The sequence below is a fragment of the Xyrauchen texanus genome, chromosome 34, assembly GCF_025860055.1.
Source record: "Xyrauchen texanus isolate HMW12.3.18 chromosome 34, RBS_HiC_50CHRs, whole genome shotgun sequence".
NCBI lineage: Eukaryota > Metazoa > Chordata > Actinopteri > Cypriniformes > Catostomidae > Xyrauchen > Xyrauchen texanus.
The window spans coordinates 23,795,176-23,815,378 of record NC_068309.1 but is presented as its reverse complement, the minus strand read 5'-3'; the positions used below and the strand labels follow the sequence as shown (position 1 = coordinate 23,815,378).

The 20,203-nt window shown below is 39.3% G+C and overlaps 1 protein-coding gene across 1 annotated transcript in view; it reads right to left on the bottom strand.

The window, feature by feature from the left end:
* Window positions 1-20,203, bottom strand: part of ppp3ca (protein phosphatase 3, catalytic subunit, alpha isozyme) — an 81,806-nt gene that overhangs the window by 24,444 nt on the left and 37,159 nt on the right. Inside the window, exons 3-6 of the mRNA XM_052104208.1 lie at window positions 13,138-13,262; window positions 7,530-7,641; window positions 4,711-4,856; window positions 4,440-4,579 (exon numbers count right to left, since the gene is read on the bottom strand). Of these exons, the coding sequence (XP_051960168.1) occupies window positions 4,440-4,579; window positions 4,711-4,856; window positions 7,530-7,641; window positions 13,138-13,262 (523 nt within the window). The remainder of the gene's footprint in view (window positions 1-4,439; window positions 4,580-4,710; window positions 4,857-7,529; window positions 7,642-13,137; window positions 13,263-20,203) is intronic.

Below are 20,203 nucleotides of genomic sequence, written 5' to 3'. Positions count from 1 at the left end.
TAATATTTGAGCATTATTGAATAACACACACACACACACACAGGCACGCACACACACACACACACACACACACACACACACACACACACACACACACACACACACACACACACGCAGACTAATAAGGGGAGATTAATTTGGTGATATTAGGAGTTTTATGAATCTTGGGTTCCAAATGAATGGCCCAAATTTGCAGTTCCCTATCTGTCACTCACTCGACGTTGTGTCGATGTATTGACACTAGGGGTCACTCTTTGGAGCCCGAGACGCCTTTGATCTTTGATAAAAGGCCAATGGGAATTGTCGAGTGTTATTTGCATGCCCCTCCCCTGTACATACGGTTATAAAGGAGGGGGCGTGCATACCGCTCATTCAGATTTTCTCTTTGGAGCCGAGCGGTCACTATTTCATTGAGAAACCATTCCATTCACCTCTGCTGGATCCTTACGGTGCATTACAGCGGCTTTCTCCCCTCTCTGTATGGGTGCACTGCAGAGATTGCCACTGGCCGCCTCAGCAGATCCTAAAAGAGTATACTTCAAAAGAGCATTTTCCCTCACAAAAAGAGTATATTCTAAAAGAGTGGCACATATCGGAACGTCTTTTTGAAGATGCCCATCCAATTGTGTGTTATTACTGGTTGCGGTCGATACCTCTCGCCTTCTGGTGGCCATGATCGCTGTCTTTCGTGCCTGTGCGCTGTCTTTCATGCCTGGGCACTGCCCACGCCAAGACAGCTTTCGTGGATTCATCATGTCCTCATTGCGAGGACATAAACATGGCAACATTGTGTTCGCGGCATGCTTTCGAAAGAAATACCAGGCCTGTCTGAAGGCATTCAAACAGAAGATTGCGGATCCACTGAAACACTTTCAGGGGCTCCTGGGGCATATGGCATCCTCAACAGTGGCCACACCGCTTGGGTTGATGCATATGAAATTGCTTCAGCACTAGCTCCGAACTCGAGTCCCAATATGGGCATGGTGGCAACCATGACGATCTGTCGCCGTCTCTTCAGCCCTTGGAACGACCTGGCCACCTAGACTTCGCAAGTATGCTTTCACCCCAGTGAGTCTACTTGCACAGACCCTGTGAAAGGTCAGGGAGAACGAGGAGCTGGTCGCACTAGTTGCTCCCTACTGGCCCACGGCTGTGGCTCAGTTGGTAGAGCGGTCAGCTGCCAATCGCAGGGTTGGTGGTTCGATTCCCGGCCCACACAACTCCACATGCCGAAGTGTCCTTGGGCAAGACACTGAACCCCAAGTTGCTCCCAATGGCAGGCTAGCGCCTTGCATGGCAGCTCTGCCACCATTGGTGTATGAGTGTGTGTGTGTGAATGGGTGATTGGGAAACAGTGTAAAGTGCTTTGGTAACCTCTAAGGTTAAAAAAAAATGCACTATATAAGTGCATACCATTTACCAGTAGAGCTTAAGGCACTCTCCATGAAGACTGCCCTCCTGATAGCGCTCACCTCCATCAAGAGGGTTGGGACCTGCAAGTGTTCTCTGTCAGCAAAACGTGCCTGGAGTTTGGTCTGATCTCCTCTCACGTAATCCTGAGACCCCGACCGGGCAATATGCCCAAGGTTCCCACGACCCCTTTCAGGGACCAGGTGGTGAACCTGCAAGCACTGCCCCAGCCTTAGGGTTGCTGTGTCCGGTGCATGCTTTGCGCACCTATTTGGATTGCACACAGAGCTTTAGGATTTCTGAGCAGGATTTCTTTGTCTGCTTTGGTGGACAGTGGAAAGGAAGCACTGTCTCCAAACAAAGGATCGCCCACTGGGATGCCATAGCTGTTGCCTACCAGGCCCAGCATGTGCTGCCCCCCTGCTGGGCTACGAGCCCATTCCACCAGTAGTGTGGCGGCCTCCTGGGCTCTGACCAGTGGCGCCTCCATAGCTGACATTTGTAGAGCAGCAGGTTTTGCTACACCCAACACCTTCGCGAGATTCTACAATCTGTGTACTGCTTGTGCCTAGCAACTTTCACCTCCCTCGAGTTGAAGATGTGCATTGTTGATTCCCAGCAGTATTCACAAATGTGTTCCGTGGTTGATTTCCTCCTAGCCCTGTGGCAGATGAGTTTGAGGAGACACTCACTGCCAGCCCAGTTCTTGTGCTAACTACGCCCCGTGTTGGGACAGGTGCTCCGCATGCACTGGTTCCCCATAGGCAACCCCTTGCTATGTATTTTCAGTTTCCCGGTTGGCAAACTGCGTCTTCCTTGGACAGAGACCCCTCTGCCCCAGTCTCCATGCTCATAGAGCATCCTCTACATTGGTTAGGACCTACCATGGGACTTCTCCACATGACATATTTCCGATTAGACTCTGCAAGTCCTGTCCCATCCTTCTGAGTACTCGACTTGTCCTTAAAGAGCTGTTTGACACTCATAGTTGCGTCAGGGGAGGTTACGGGACGGCCCGGTGCGCTGGCTAAGCGGCACACAGCAGTCTCCCTGTCTCGCACCACCGATCCATGTAACCCAGTTCAGCCAGTTGTGGCATTTTTGTAGGGGAACCCTAGTGTCACTAAATCGACACAACATTGAGTGAGTGACAGATAGGGAATGTCCTGGTTACTTTCGTAACCTCCGTTCCCTGATGGAGGGAATGAGACGTTGTGTCCCTCCTGCCACAACGCTGAACTTCCCGCTGAAATGGCCGGGACCTTATTCTCGGTTCCTCAGCACAAAACCTGAATGAGCAGTATGCACGTCCCCTCCTTTATACCCGTATGTCCTGGGGAGGGGCATGCAAATACCACTCACCAATTCCCATTGGCCTTTTATCAAAGGTCAGAGGCATCTCTGGCTCTCAAGAGTAACCCCAAGTGTCACTACATCAGCCCCATCAGGGAATGGAGGTTACAAATGTAACCAGGACATTTACTCCAAACAGTGTCCTGTGGTATTCCATGGGGCTGTAAGTTATTGTGTGTATTATAAGGTTAGATGAAAATATTCTACACGCATGTATGTTTATATTAATGGTATGTTTATGTATCAATGTGTGCTAGGGAGGGAAGGAATTTTAGTGCTTTTCACATAATTATCTGTGTGTGTGTGTTTGTTAAGGCAGGCTAACTGGGGTGAGTGATGATGGGATTTATTGGATCTTTCCTGGAGTCCTGTCCAGTCATCCGTCATATGTGTTAAACTGCATACTATTCACGTTCCAGACAGAGAGAGATAGAGATAGATAGATAGATAGATAGATAGATAGATAGATAGATAGATAGATAGATAGATAGATAGATAGATAGATAGATAGATAGATAGATAGATAGATAGAACACATTGTGTTCGTCTATACTTGTGACTTTGATGAAAATGAGATCACATTTTATGACCACTTAATGCTGAAAACAAGCTAATTCCAAACGGTTCACATACGTTTTATTGCCACTGAAGATAGATAGATAGACAGACAGGAAGGTAAGTGATAGACAGACAGACAGACAGACATACAGAATGATAGACAGATAGACAGACAGAAAAGTAAGTGATAGATACTGTAGATAGACAGACAGACAGACAAATTTTGTTCATATTATTCAGACCAACATAAATGCAAGCATGCTAAAAAAAAAACAACAGAAATAATAACAGACCTACAAATACAGATATTTACTTTCGCTCCCTCAGAGACAATCGAACTCATTTTCACACATTCTCTCTTTCTACTGTTCCATCAAATTTTCAGTATGTGAAAAATTAAAAGGTTGTTGCTTGACACATTCAGAGCAGAGGGCAGCCCTGAACACCTGGAGAGACCCAACAGCCCTCATCGTCTCAGCTTTCCTCTCTCTCTCTTTCCCACTCACTCTCTCTCTCTCTCTCTCTCTCACTCACACACACACACACACACACACACACACACACAAACACGCTCATATATTAGCATAACATGTGATGCAAAAGCAATTACAGTATACCCACACTGAGACAAAAATGCACAGTAAGCCATATAATACACTTTTTAGTACCGGTATTTATTTCCCTTTAGGTCCTTTAGGTCATCATAATATAGTTTTTCATAACCATTTTGCATTTTGAAACCATTTCTTTGTAATTAGATTACACTCAATACTGATGGTAACTAAGGCTAACATTCTGCCTAACATCTCTTTTTGTTTTCCATGGAAGAAAGAAAGTCATACAGGTTTATAACAACATGAGGGTTTGTAAATGATGAATGAACTATCTGAAATATCCTTTTTTTTTTTTTTTTTAGCATTTATTAATCATTTGTGCAGCTTAGTTTCAATAAATGCTCTTTTTGGTCTGGGGAGGAAGTTTTAGGTTCTGAAAGATATATACAATTATTTACAGTACATCAAACACTGGGAGAATTTAGTATCAAAATTACCCAACTTCCCTCTTGTGCCATGATTTCAAACATATTAACAAACAAAACACACATAAAATCTGCCTACCTGTAGAAGTATGAGCAGCCTCTGACTGTGTTGTGGCTGAAGAACTCCTGGCTCTTTTCATTGCCAAAGTCCTCCAGGGGATCAGACCACAACAAATCACACATAGGCCCGAACGCTGGGGGCTCCTTGAACCGGTCCAACTAGGCCACAGAGACACAAATATCATACCAAATACAGAAAAACACACACATATACTGCTTTTCTGTGGCCATGCATGAAATGTCACTCCTCCCACACACATCACTGTTGTTCATGCATGGCTCGGCAGTACCTTCTTTATGTCGTCTAAGGTCTGTACTTCTGGGGACAGGCCACCGTGGACACACAGGAACTGTTGGTTCATGAGGGCTGCCAAGGGCAGACAGTCAAAAGCATCCATACAGGAATCATAAACCTGCTCTGAATACTTGATTTTACCTGATACACAGCAAGGGACAGAGAGATAGCAAGTGAGTACAAAGGCAACAGAAGAAAGTAAGACAGCAAATAATTAACAATGTTAAAGGTGATGTGTGTAATTTATTGATATTAAAATATTTCCCATATTTGAGTTTAATGTGCAGCTATTTTGTTATAACAGCACTTATAACCTTATCATGTTTTTCCTCTGCCTTCATTAGGTTCCTACTGGGACCGACCGGTCGCCCCCATGTGTTTCAGTGCGTCACTCGCACACAAAGTAAACAGTGCCTCCAGACGTGTAAGGTTTTTTTTCTCAGTGTGTCGACACGTGTCCTATTCTCATTATGTCTCAATACGCTGCCTCTCAAAAGAATTTGTAACCATGGTGATAGGTCAGCGGAGGAGACACAGAAATATTTTGCCGTCAACCGCACCCCTCGCTCCCACCTCACCTGTCTCTGTGTTGCACGACTCAGCCTCATGGGAAGGCTCCACTCTGAAGCATTACCTCATACTCCATGTCCTGCACCATACCCCCTCCCTATAGTTCAGCATTATAAACCTTTACTTGTTTTAAATGGAAAGAATTTCATGAATTTTCCTTTCGTGAAGAATAGATACTGAAAGAAACAGTGATCTGAGGATTTGTGCTATATAGAGAATAAAAGTAGATTTCTGGATGGAAAACTCACTTATTTTCTCTATAAAGAAAATGACACAGACCTACTTTTGAAACAGACCTACCATGAGCTCAGCGATTGTTAAGCGATGATATATGCTTCTTTAAAAGCTTGAACTTCTTTTTCTAAAAATCGTGTTTAATAGCCAAATTTCTGGAGAAAAACTACACTACCCATAATCCTGAAGAAAGATCCACCAGTCAAAGAATTTGCTGTTAACTTGAAAATGGCCACTCTCATGAAACATTGTGAATCATGAAATTGAGACGGTCTACCTACACACTCAAACTGTTATATATATATAAATATTTTGTAGTAAACTTTAATATAGGTCTGTATTGTTTTTATACTTATAATCAATGACTCCATGTCAATCATTTTATATTTGATCAATTACGTCATTCGCAATGCTTCATGGAATGTGTAGTTAATTCACTCATTAAAGGAATATTCCAGGTTCAATACAAGTTTTGTTCAACAACAACATTTATGTTATAATATAGATTACCACAAAGAATTTATTTAGACATATCCCTCCTTTTCTTAAAAAATAAATAAATAAATCTGTGTTATAGTGAGGCATTTACAATGGAAATGAATGGGGCCAATCCGTAAACGTTAAAATACTCACTATTTCAAAAGTATAGCCACAAAACGTAAAGAAAATGCATATTAACATGATTTTAGTGTGTTAAATTTTAAACATTTTACAACTTAGCTTCCATGATGACGTAACGCTATAAATCCTAAAAACATGACATACGTTTTTAACATAAAAATGTTTTATAAAATTAAAATAAATTTTTTGTCTTTAAACCCTCCAAAAATTAGCCCCATTCACTTCAACTGTAAGTGCTTCAGTGTGACCTATATATGTATATATATATATATATATATATATTTTTTTTTTTTAAGAAAAGGAGGGACGTGTTGACATTTTTTTGTGGTAATCACCATTGCACCACAAATGCTGTCGATTGAGCTTAACTTGTATTGAACACAGAATAATACATTAAATTAAGTACACAGTCTTTTAACTTTGACTTGTTCTCTGATTTTAAATGCTTTTTTGTTTAATTCAAAGTGTGTGATACTGTGGTTTATCTCGGAGCTGGTTGGTTTGGTTCATGGCTTAGAACTCTTTGTTGAATAATTATTTAAAATCACTATGGAGAAATTGAATGGGAAAAAAAGGCTTCTGAAAAAGTTAAGTCACCTCTCTAATATTCTGGTTTGATTATTTTCACTGATGTACAGGACAGGAATGGATAATCACATAACTACCATCATCAAAAACTATTATACAATTGACAAAGTTCTTTATTATTACTTTTTAAATAAATTGTTATGAATTTTGATAGAGCACCAAAGCTCTGCTCTATTAGTAATGGAAAACTGACTACTAAGTCATATTAGCATAGTATTAACTATATTTGGGAGAGGGCTTTTTGTTATTTATTTATTGAATATGAATTGTAAAAAGATGACAGGGAATGATAGAAGAGGGAAAGCAATCAAAAGAATTACGAGATCCACACTCAAACTCCCATTCCCCGCATGAGCACAAATATTCAAGGTGACAGATCTTGTTAGCTAACTGCTAAGCCACAGTTCTAATGAATTAAAGCTCAAGTGTGTAACTTTTTATGTTTTAAAATACTTTCTTCTATGCCAGCTTAATATGCAGAAACAACTTAAAAGTAAGCAATCTGTAGGTTAATTTTCTCGAAAACTTTAAACACTGTCTCTGTGGTGCTATAAGAATTTCTGTGTTTGTTTTGAGCAACCCCTCCAGTCCGACACAACAACATTGACTCAATGGCTTAAGTTGGGGGCAGGACTATTTTTTTCTCAATCAACAGCAGATGGGGTGCATTTGGAAAGGTGTTTGAAAAGAAGGTTTATTTTCGTAATTCCTTTTGCGGCGCAAAACTTACACTGTTCAGCTCTAACTATATATTTCAGTATGATACAACAGACAGTATGCATGCACAAGGAGAATACTCACATTCTTGTTTGAAGGTGAAATATTCTGTCAAATGTCTACATTCATGATTTCCTCTCAGTAAAAAAAGCGTCTTTGGGTAGAGGATTTTCAGTGACCAGAGGTACAGAACACACTAAACAGAGAGATAGAGAGAAAGAAAGTAGATCTGTAACATATGGCCACATCATGAGATACACACACACACACACACACACACACACACACACACACACACACACACACACGCGCGCACACACACACACAAGCAGGGATGTAGTGGAGGCTAAACGCACGTAAACGCCGTTTACCCACCTCCCAAAATTCGGAAAAAGCGTTTACCCACCTCCAAAGTGGGTTTATCCACCTCTAAATTGCGTTTATCCACCTCTAAATAGATAGTTCCTAAGCCATTTTAAATTACGCTTATGTCGTTTTAGTTTCATATTGTTCATTATTAGTTTCATAGGTTGTTAAACCTAAGACGAAGTCTTTCATAATGCGCTGCTGCCAGTGTTTCCCATGCGCGTGCATCGATATTGACTACTACCAGCTATATACAGCATGCTGACCTCAAAAATCCAGCTGTATTCTAACAATAACTTAGCTCTCCTTATTAGCTAGGCTCCTTGCATGCTGGCTAATAAGTAATAACTGACAGTGCTGTGTTGGACAGATTTATGCAGCGGTGTTCCATGACGGAGAGAGAGCGCGAGAGAGAGAGAGAGAGAGAGAGAGAGAGAGAGAGAGAGAGAGAGGGATGAGCGAGAGGTAGCCTAGTGCTGCGCGAATGCGCTACGGCTCTCTGCAATCAAATACGATTTTAAATAGGCTTAGTAAAAAATTAAAAATAAATCGAAAATCAATGTGTGGCGGTCAGCGTTGATATTGAGGCGGGCAAAAATTCTTTGATTCCAGCTTGTTAAATGTGAATATGTTCTGTCTTCTCTCCTCTGTGACAGTAAACTGAATATCTTTGAGTTGTGGACAAAACGAGACATTTGAGGACGTCATCCTCCTGGGCTTTTGGGAAACACTGATCCACATTGTTCTGACATATTATAGACCAAACAACTAATTGATTAATCGAGAAAATATTCAACAGATTAATCGACTATGAAAATAATCCCAAATCCCTAATCATTATGTACAAGTGCATTGCATTGAAAGCCCTGGATATAAGCCTCCCTCTCTATCTCTCTTAAATATTTTTGTTCTCTCTATTTTGTCATTTAGTAAACTTTATAGATTTCAACCATATTATTCCTTCTTGGGTCTCTTTAACAAGAACTTACATTAATGTATGAATTGAATGTGTGACCTATGAGGGAACAACCAGTGATACCCTTGGTAGTACCATCAAATGATAGCCTATAGCGATGTCATCAGGATACACATACACCGGTAGGCAGTGGCCCACCTTACCGGGTGACCACGTCGTGGTCCACCAGAATTTATAGTTTACCCACCTCTTTTTTTACCACTACACCTCTGCACACAAGCACACAAGCACACACACACACACACACACACACACACGCACACGCACACACCGGGGCGAAAATTTCATCAAAATGTTGGGGGGGACAATAAACATAACAATTCTCAAGAGCAATTTTTGAAGGGGACACCAAGGTTTGTTTTGTTGTTGCCCCGTTTGCATTTGTATTATTTTAATTCTTAAACAATTATTTTAAGAATATATCATTATATTATTTACAATACGCATATTTTAATGATATTTTAGGGGGGACAACCCACAGATGGGGAGGTCCTGACCCCCCCGCGATTTCCGCCTATGGCACACGCACACGCACAAACTGAGACACAACCAGGCTGGCTAAATCAGAGTTTCTCAACCTTTTGTCCACTGCGACCCACTTTGTAATGCCAGTCATCCATGACCCACCAAGGGAGGAAGGGTGTTGGCGGGGCAAATTAATAGGTACTTAATCTCGTTACCGACTGGGTGGTCCGCTTTCACCTTACGCCCTTCACCAAGCTGATCCTTCTTTCCCAGGTGAGCCAGCAAGCTCTCGCTTCCTGGATGCTCTTCCTCCCTAGCCCTATGGCCACTGATTCAGCGGAAGAATTCGCCGCCAGACCAACCACAAGGGCTCCACAGGCATAGTTCCCTCTTCAGCCAACTCCCTGTGATGTATTTTACATGGTACGGTCCCCCCGCTGGCAGGACCCACGTCTCACTTGGGCAGTCCTCGCTGCCCCCCGGTTGCCATGTCTGTAGCAACTCCTCCCTTGTCAGGCAGGATCTACCACCGCACCATGTCCATGGGTGGCTTGAAAACCCCTGTGTGTATTAGCCACAAGTTGCCTCCCCCCAGTCTTGGCAGGTCATTTTCTACACAGGGCCTTTTCCCCCTGAAAGAATAGGAACGGGAAAGGACGCCTTCCCCGACGCATCTGTAGCGTTAAGAAAGCCCCAGCCGCTTTTTACTCTATGACGAGAAACGTAGGGAGAGAAAAGGCACGGCTGTCCGGCTGGCTGACATACAAGTCATGTTGCCTGTTCCAGTACAGGTACTGGAACCTAAGAGTATATGACACCTTTTATTGGGGGCGTTGGGGAGGGTTACGTGCAGATGACCCAGCTGCTTCTAGCACGAAACAGCCTGCTTGCACCTGGTTTGGCAGCCACGTAACACGGGTTAGTGCATGGCGTTTTGAAGTGGGACCCCTTGTGTCACTACAATCGACACGAGTGAGTGACAGAAGGGGAACGTCATGGTTACCATTGTAACCTCCGTTACCCGATGGAAGGAATGAGACATTGTGTTCCCCTTGCTATGTCACTATCCCTACCACTGAAATGCGCTGTTACCGTATTCTCGGCTCCTCAGTGAAAACCTGTCTGACATTCGCTCGCCCGCTCCCCTTTACACCCATATGTCCGGGGGCAGGGCATGCTAATTCTGTCTGCCAACTTGACATTGGCCCTTTCTCAAGTTCAGAGGTACGCGAGGCTTTCAGAAGAGACCCCTTGTGTCGACAATCGACACAACGTCTCATTCCTTCCATCGGGAACGGAGGTTACAACGGTAACCATGACGTTTAACAAGGAAGAAAAACTGCATGAGTGATTTAATTGAGCATTCAGTTAATGTTGAGAGGGCTAATCATGGCCTGAAGTCAAAGATGGCAGAAATTGAACATGTCAAAGGATGTCAGTGTACAGTGCTTACGGTTGGCTAATTCTTTTTTTTTTTTTTTTGCCTAAAATGTGTGACAGAATTTGCCACTTTATTATCTTTTTAAAGGAATACTCTAGAATTACCAGAGACTGTGGTAAAAATGTATCATATATTGATATACTGTATCATTGTGATTGGCTGTAGGAATTAGGCCCAGTGTCGCAGTAAATCTCAGCAAATATTTAGTATAACAGCACTCTTGCTCATGTGATATTACTTTATTTCTAATAAAAAGTCTATAAACAAGAAGTTAATGAGAGAGACATTTTCATGAGAGATTATGAGGAAAGTAGCAATCTCGGATTCAAGAACAAATTGTTCTTTTGAATCAGATTTTTTCAATGAATCAGTTGAAAATTTCACACAACGGTCACAAATCTGACATTGCTGACATTGAGAGCTAGAGTGGATTTTTTGGTATCATAATTATATCATCAAAGCTTGAATTTGAAAAAGCCACCAAATTCATGATCTTAAAAAGGAGATAAAATGTTTTACTTTTTCGCTTTTAAACAAATTCACCGCCTTTTAATTCGGGTTGTGAAATTCAAGTTTTTAATATTCAAGTGATTGCTCTTCATTGCAACCTGAATTTCCCAACTGGAATAGCAGCCGGAACATTGAGACCTGAATTTTACGACCTGAAATCCATCAGGTTATAATAAAAACCTGAATTTCAGAACCCCAATTTCTAAGAGATGAATCCACACAGAATACTTTCAAATTAGTGTTGTCAGATGATACATTTTTTAATTTGTGATTAATCGCAGATATTAAAAAGTGCTGAAATTTGACACTAAATACCTCTTTCCATGTCAAAATGCATTTATTTTCATCTCAGGAAAGAAAGAAACCCAATATGTAACAATATTATTCTTAATTTACTTTAATTTTCAAACAAAGACTTCCACAGTATAAATATAGAATTGCACTAAAATAGCACCAATTCAAGTATAATTAAACGTTACCCAAAATCTAATTGAGTGTTTGACTAATTGAAAGATCTAGTCTTTGATGATTGGCATTAAATCTCTTAAACCCTCATCATCCACAATATTAATCAGCCGGCAAACTGTTGCTATCAGCTTTGCTAAAGTAATTGTGAAGCCACCTTCATGATCCAGGGTAGCACCAACCACCACTTTGAAAAGTGCTTGCAGATAAAAAAATCTCATTCTGTGTTTTTTTGATAATTAAGAATTTACGTACTTCTGTGGTACTTAAAATGCACCATACATAGGCTGAAAAATAGTTGATTTCTCTCACAAGTCCCATCTGGGCTTGTTTTGTACATTAAATAGCGTTAAGAGGTCTACGGAGGTGAGGGCCTAGTCGAGCACCCGTCTGGGGATACAGAAAGCAGTAAGGACATCCACCTGAGATAAAATGTGACTAATTACCACCTCTATGTTCACTGTGAGAGTCAGGGGATATATAAAGATGGCCAGTTCAGAGAGAGGACAGAGACAGTCAGACCAGAATTTTCGTGTCTGTCCCCTGACAGTCTTGTGTTATGTGAAGCTGAAAAGCGGACTGTTTATTTGAGTGGCGATGAAAAGCCGTCTTATGTTTGAGTGAAGCTGTACAGTGATTGCTGGTTATTTGTGAATAAAATAGACTCACGTGAACTGTGGAAACCGGTTCCCGCTTCCTCATTTATCTGCCTAACCTGAACCTTTATTACAAGGTCCTTTCTCTAGCCTTTTATTACTGACACTGAATCACTGTTGTGTGTGTTGTAAAGTGTACGTCAGTGTAATGACACCGGGCGGACACATTGCAAAGGTTCAACCAGTGTTTATGCTTGTTTATGTTGTATTAACGGTAAACGCATTAATCACGATTAAGATAAATTAATGCGTTCAACTTTTTAAAATAATTGCATGCATTAACGCATTCATTCTGACAGCTCTATTTCAAATATTTTAAATTAACATCAAACAATTTTAATAACATCAAATTACACTCAAATTAAATATTTTTTCATGATCACGAATTCTGAGGCTTTTTCAAATTTAAGCTCTGTTGATATTAATTTGACACCATAGGATGTCAAGATTTTCAATGAATAGCAATTTAAATTTCATCTGTTTCTTCCAAAGCATATGATGTGACTTTGGAAGACTTGGAATATAGCCCACAAGACATATGAACCACTTTAATGATACCTTTAAGGTGCTTTTGCATCTTTTTTTTTTAAGCTTGAAAGCTCTGGTCAATATTTATTGCAATTGCATGGAAAAGAGCAACCAATACAAACTTCTAAATTTCTTGTTTTGTGTTCTACGGAAGAAAAAAGTCATAAAGGTTTGGAACGACATAAGGTTGAATAAATTGTGATAGAATATTTATTTTTGCATAGATTATTTCTTAAAACTGATAATTTTGTTTGGTCCAATGGCAAAACAAAAATCTCCTCTTACCTCAATACTGAAGTAACCCCGGTCCACGTAGTCGCCCAGGAAGAGGTAACGTGTCGTGGCTGGTGAGCCTCCCACCTCAAACAGCTTCATAAGGTCAAAGAACTGGCCATGAATGTCACCACACACTGCAAAGAAGGCAGCAGAGAGAGAGAGAGAGAGAGAGAGAGAGAGAGAGAGAGAGAGAAGAGAAAGTACTGATGAACTGAGTTGGATGAAGCATGTAAGCAGACGCAACAGTTTTCTCCCACATAGAGGATATACAAACAGTAATCCATAGCTGATTCATACAGCCATAGCTACTAATAACACAGTGCAACTGCAGCTTGCACTTGCTGGGCTTAATCCCTTGATGTCAACAGCTAGACGTAATGCTCGAGCCATAATTAACTGATCGAACTGACACAATTACAGCTGTGTACATCTAAGGGAATGAAACACGAGAGTCTACATGAAACATGGATGGCCTGAAGATCTATGCTGGTTCTTTGCGCCATAATTCTCTAAGAGAAAGAGAGAAAAAGGAACAGGGAGAGAAATGCAAACTCATGTTGCCATGGAGACATGAATTTGATGAGAATAAAGAATGAAATAAATGAGGAGTTTGCGTTGGCATGGAGATACTGCCTAAGCGTTTGCCCCAGAGGCCTCTCAGCCTGTAGTGTGTGTGGCCCTGGACATAGAGGGACACACACAAACATACATTTACTGTAGATCACACAATTTCTACTTCTGACTAGCAATTGCATGTAGTATATAAAGTAGTAAATGGTTCACATCTGTGACATAAATAAAAGGCTACTGGCTATTTTTGAAGGAATAAGCCCTTCAATATGCCCTGCCCCAAGAAGAGCTCTGCTACCCAACCAGGATACGACAATCTGTTGGGTTTGGTGGCCAGGTTTGGGTCAGTTATTCCACGTATAACTTTGGGTTCAGGTTTGTAAGTTCAGGTTTGTAATTAGGGAAAAAATATATAAATTATTCCTATTATTATAGATATTTTGCCGATACATAATGAATTAAAATATTGCCAACATTATTTGCTATATAATATTATCTTTTAATTTTAACACAACTTGTTTGGCGCACATGCTCTCACTCACAGTTTGGGGCTGTTCACAATTAACGTATTTTTGTGTACATCTGCACTGTTTTTCAAGTGTTTTTTTAAGTAAATGCGCAGGACATACATCTTTGAACATTGAATCGTGTTTTGCTATTTTCTCAGATCCATTTATTGAAGCAGTGACATGACACTCAGCAGAGCTTGCATGATTGAACAGGTATGTCCTTCTTTTACATTATTACATTGTATGCTTTTATGTGTACTTCTGATACAAATTAAGAAATTACTTCTGATGTGGCATTGTAATCAAAGCTGTACACATATAGAATGAGCTTTAGAATGATAATGTAAATATCAAATACAAATTTTAAATATGATAAATAATAGTCAAGTCATTATTTGCGTAGCACTTTTTACAATACACCGTTTCAAAGCAGCTTTACAGAAAATGATGCTGTAATGTCTTTAGTGTCTTAAGAGTCCTCACTGAGCAGTTTCTTTAAAAAACATCATTGAAAATTATTACTTAAAAAGATTTGTCTTTAGAGTGCCTCAGAATGCAAGGTAAAGGTGAACCTAAAACCCCATTAGATGTTAGTTTATGGAGAAGCCAGCTTAAATTAAGATTTCCATTGTCAAATCAATTGACCATTCGCTAAGCCCCGCCTTAAAAGCATTTCTGACCAATCCAGTCTTAGCAACTGTTGCCCCGCCACCATTTCTCTGACAAGCGCTTGCTTTTTTATAATGAGAGCCAGTGGTATGTTTGGGTAGTTTTGTAAAAATATAAAATGAAAAAATAAATAAAAAACACTTTGTTGCTGGGTCACTTGTAATTGTGACACAAGGTACCTACAGAAGATACACGTAGTGCTTTTTCTTTCTTCTAAAATATTTAAATCAATATGGAGAATAGCATTCTATGGAATAAAGTGTGTCATTCCTCATTCGCAAATGGACACCTACATTTGCTCCAATGTAAATTAAAGCTAATAACTTAACTTTCATTAATTTAGGTATTGATGATAGGTATTGGAGTGATGGTGGCGTAGTGGGCTAAAGCACATAACAGTTAATCAAAAAGGTCGCTAGTTCAATCCCCACAGCCACCACCATTGTGTCCTTGAGCAAGGCACTTAACTCCAGGTTACTCCGGGGGGATTGTCCCTGTAATAAGTGCACTGTAAGTTGCTTTGGATAAAAGCATCTGCCAAATGCATAAATGTAAATGTAAATGATCCAGGTGATAGTAAATAAAGAGTTCACAGCATCAAAATGAGTGTGTTATGAGATGTTATAAGCAGCCCTTTTTACTTTCACAAATGTTATGAGATATGTAATCACTATTAAATGACACTTTTCTCTTTTCAAGTGACTGTAATAATCGTTTGCCTCAATTCTGATCCACAGTCTACACTGTTTTCAATAAAATTATTATGTAATTTAACAATTTATTTTACAAAAAAGGTCAGCTAAATATGTTTTATAATGTCACTCTTCATTCTAGCCCATGTAATAATATTATCCATTGCGTTTATGAAAATATTTAGCAAATAATTGTGCCGTTCACGGCAATCTCCCATTCATTCCTATGGGGAGTTCTGTAGAGCTTGTCAGAACGAGCAACTGTAACCAAGGGGGCGGAGCATAGCAAAGGGTATCTGTATTTATCTGTGCTTGTTAAAACTGTGTATGTTTACTGTTGCTATACTGTTACAAATGTTGCCTACAATGCTAAAATACAGTCTATTGCAACAAATTGTGTGATATTTCACTCTCATGAACTCTCATTAATGTCTTGGAGAAGAAATTATAAAGAGACTAGGCCAATTTCCAGTGTCAGGAAGAAAAACACAGGAAAACAAAAAACATTGTTAAGCGATTTCATGGGGCCTTCAAACAGGGCCTCCACCCCTTCAAATAATGTGACTACATTTTGCAAGTAGTTGATATATGTGTGTGTGTGTGTGTGTGTGTGCACACAGTGAATGTCCAGATCGTGTGATATGACCTACTGTAAATGCGTCACCATGCTTGAGACTTGTGAGAAACCGTGGAGCAAAAGACTCCATCTCACTTCCTGTTTCTACCACTTTACTCTTCATGCCTTCCGCCATTAATTTACTAATGATTTATTCCTTAACACGCATGCACGCACCGCCACACACACACACACACACACACACACACACACACACACACACTTAATAAATTCATCATGTTGGCCTCCTTTTCTTGAGATTTTAGATCACAGGAGGAGCACAAGCATTCTGTCAACCTTTGCCCAAACGGCAAATTTAATTCAAAACCATTACCCAGATCAATAGAGCCATTCTCAAAACGACCACTCATTTAGCTTTTAATGTCTCTCAGGAACCAGATTAATTTAAGATTGCCACTGTCAAATGAATTAGCGATTTTATCTGCACTAAATCATACAGCAGCCGCAAGCAGCCCGCCGAGTATGACATACATGCAAAATGGGCCATTAACATGAACCATTAACACACATTATAGAGCACAAGTTCTAGAAGTAATCAAGCAATGCGGTATAGTTGAGCCGAACCAAGTTCTCCAGAGGAAATGAGGGTTGAACACAGCTAAAGGAACCATTTTCTGGAAGCCCAGGGCCACAGGAGCTGCAGTTAGCACTCTTTTTCTCTCTTCTCCTCTCTTACGTTGTGTGCAAGCAGGGTTGATGAATGACAGGGAGGTGACAAGCTGAACTCTCGCTGTTATCTTTGTGCACTCACTCATCCACCAACTGGTAAAGAAATTCTACCACCCCCTTGTATTTAGCCCTCTCACACTCTGCTCTCACTCTCCCTTCCCTTACCATGACTGCTTTACTCCATCCATCGATAAACACAAATGCATCTTGGGAAATGGCTAACAGCACCATCAGTTTTTTTCTCAGACCTACAGTACGTTACATACCAGTACATTGGTTCAAATTATAGAAGCAACAGTTCAACATAAAATTAAAATTCTGTCATAATTTATTTACCCTCATGTTATCCCACAGTGTTGGTTGTAATCTGATTACAAAGTTACTGTAATCTAATTATTTTTTGGTCAAAAAGTAGTGTAACACATTACATTGTAATTTCTAGCAATCAGATTACAGTTACTGACTTTCATTTAATTAATTTTAAGTACATTACTTGCGTTACACATTTCTAAAATATGTATGTTTGCATTTCTTTGACAGCTAAAGGGCATACGCTATGTGTATGACTTGCGTGCGACAAAGAACGAGGTGGAAATTAAGACAGTATTTTGAATTGGCAAAAAAACTAAAACTTTTGTCAAAAGTGTTTTAGAAAGTAACTTAAATGAAAAGTAATTAGTAATGCAATCTGATTACAACTTTTATAGAAGTAATTAGTAATTTGTAGTGGATTACTTTTCTTAAGTAATTTAGCTAACACCTCATTTAAAGCCATATGAATTGAGTTTCAGTTTTTTATTCCATACAATGACAGTTAATAGTAGGGATGTCCCTGTACCATTTTTTTGAGAATGAATACGAGTAACGATACTTTCTTTCTGATACTCGCCAATACCGAATCCGATAACTGTTTTTTTTTTTTTCTGAACTCCATATAAACAGATTATTTCAATTGTATAATCAAATTGGTGATAAAAAAATAATTCATTAAAACTTTAATCAAATGAATATACACCAGTTCATTTTCAACATAATGTTGTATTACTTTTATCAAATGAAGTGCCTATATACAGAACCTCACAGCACAATCCAAAATACAACACTGGAGTTATATTTTGTCAAATAAAATGCTGCATAACAGAGCATTACAGATGTGAGATATTGCTTGAATATAATACAATTACCATTGATTTATTTGTATTAGTATTAGTAGTAATACAGTGAATATTACATAACTTTAAAATAGTGATATATTTCTGTCATACTTATTTTCATTTAAATTGAGCTTTTATTTTGAAGTATTTCTGTGTGATGATGGCAGCATTTTAGTCCAAAAAAGCCAGGGCTACATAACTCAAAGTGATTGCAATTTAATTAATTATGTACTCTGCGTGTGCCTTGTGCAACAAAGTATTTGCGCTCTGTTCGCTGTCATCTGCAACAAACAGAGAGCTGAATGCTCAAGATGGTGTTTTCAAAGTAAGCGCCAATGAGGAGCTTTAAAATGGAACATTTGGTGCAGCCGGCGTCGGCACAACACTGTCTCCACATATTCAATAGTGCTCTGCTGACATTTGAAGTGCGCTGCATATACAAAGTAAACTATATATTTATCTCATTAAATTGCAGCTTTTGCGGTTAAACTAGGACATAAAGTGAATTTGTTTGCTGATTTTTTACGTAATGACATTCATACGTCAGATGGTATCGATTTTTGGTATCTAAGCATTTTTACGAGCACGAGTACGAGTACATGTGGTATATAGCAACCAGTATAAGTATTGGGACATCCCTAGTTAATAATGACCCTGGCTGTTAAGGTCAAATAAATTAAAGTAAAAAACACAAAAAGCACAATATAATTGTTCATACAACACATTTATGGTATTCCAGGTCATCTGAAGCCACACGATAGCTTTGTATGAAGACCAAAACAGATTTTAATCATTATTAATTGAATGAGAACTTAATTTTAATTTTAAATTTGTAAACCAGAACAAATTGCTAATTGAAAAAAAAAAGAAAAGAAGTCAAAACTCAAATATCTGGTCACAGTAAACAGCTTACTAAAGGGGACTATTATCAGTGAATAACAACAAAAAAATTGTACAGGTTCATTTTATATATACTGCTGTTTTTTGTGTGCATTGGGAGGGAAGACGAGGTTCTGTGGACTCACAGGAGCTCGGAGTTCTTCACATATACCCAACTGGGTTCTGATTTTCTCCTGACAACATCAAACCCTCTCGTCTGTAAGGTCCTGATGTTTAAGTCTTTATAGATTCGGAATGGTTTATGTAATAATAATAAAAAAAAGATATTCCCTGTCACATTGTAGCATTAGAGCTGCATAATGCATGGGAAAATCAAACGTGCCCAGACTGTGTCTGTAAGCACAATACTGTGTAGTGGTTCTAGACTAGTTTTGCTTTACAACTTATATTTTACACCGGACTATTTCTAATCATTAAAAAAAATTTTTTTTTTATAAATCTGCCATCATTTACTCACCCTGATGTTGTTTCAAACACATATGACTTTCTTTCTTCCATGGAATACAAAAGGATATATAAGGTAGAACATCAGCCTCAGTCACCATTCTCTTTCATTGTACAGAAAAAAGATTAAATGAAAGTGAATGTTAACTGAGACTAACATACTGCCTAACATCTCCTTATGTGTTCCATGGAAGAAAGTAATTTATGTTTAGAACAGCATGAGTTTGTGTAAATGATAACAGAATTAAAATTTTGAACAATCCCTTTAAAATTATTAAGCTGAATTAAGCTAATTAAGCTGACTAGGAAAACTGACAGTTTTGTAATTGAATAAACAACAGCAGAAGTGTGTTAACAAGGCACAAGTACTGAATGAAATATTGTATCCTAAATATTGTTCCTAACTACTGTATGCACGAATAGTATATAAATTGCATTTTATTATTTGAATTTTGCATTGTTTTGCCCTGCTGTCCGCATCTGCAACCCATTTTTGTGACTCACCAGTTGAGAATCACTGAACTAGCGTACTCTGTTTATTGAGTCATTACATTATGCATGAAAAGGTCCATTAATTCTGCATGAAAATTATCTTTCCAGGTCCTAGTGTTAAGTGTGTCGATGTCAATGAATTACTTGGTTTGCTTAACTGATCTTAACTAGGCTTGAGGAGAAGGAGGTTTTAAATGTGCAATTAACATGCCTGTTCACATTCCCAGGTCACATGCCTCCTGACTGCATGAGGAAAAGAATCTCACAATATCTGCTCTGTCACAATGACTCTGTTATAAAAACCCACAATGATGACCAAATGCGGTTTTACTTTGAACT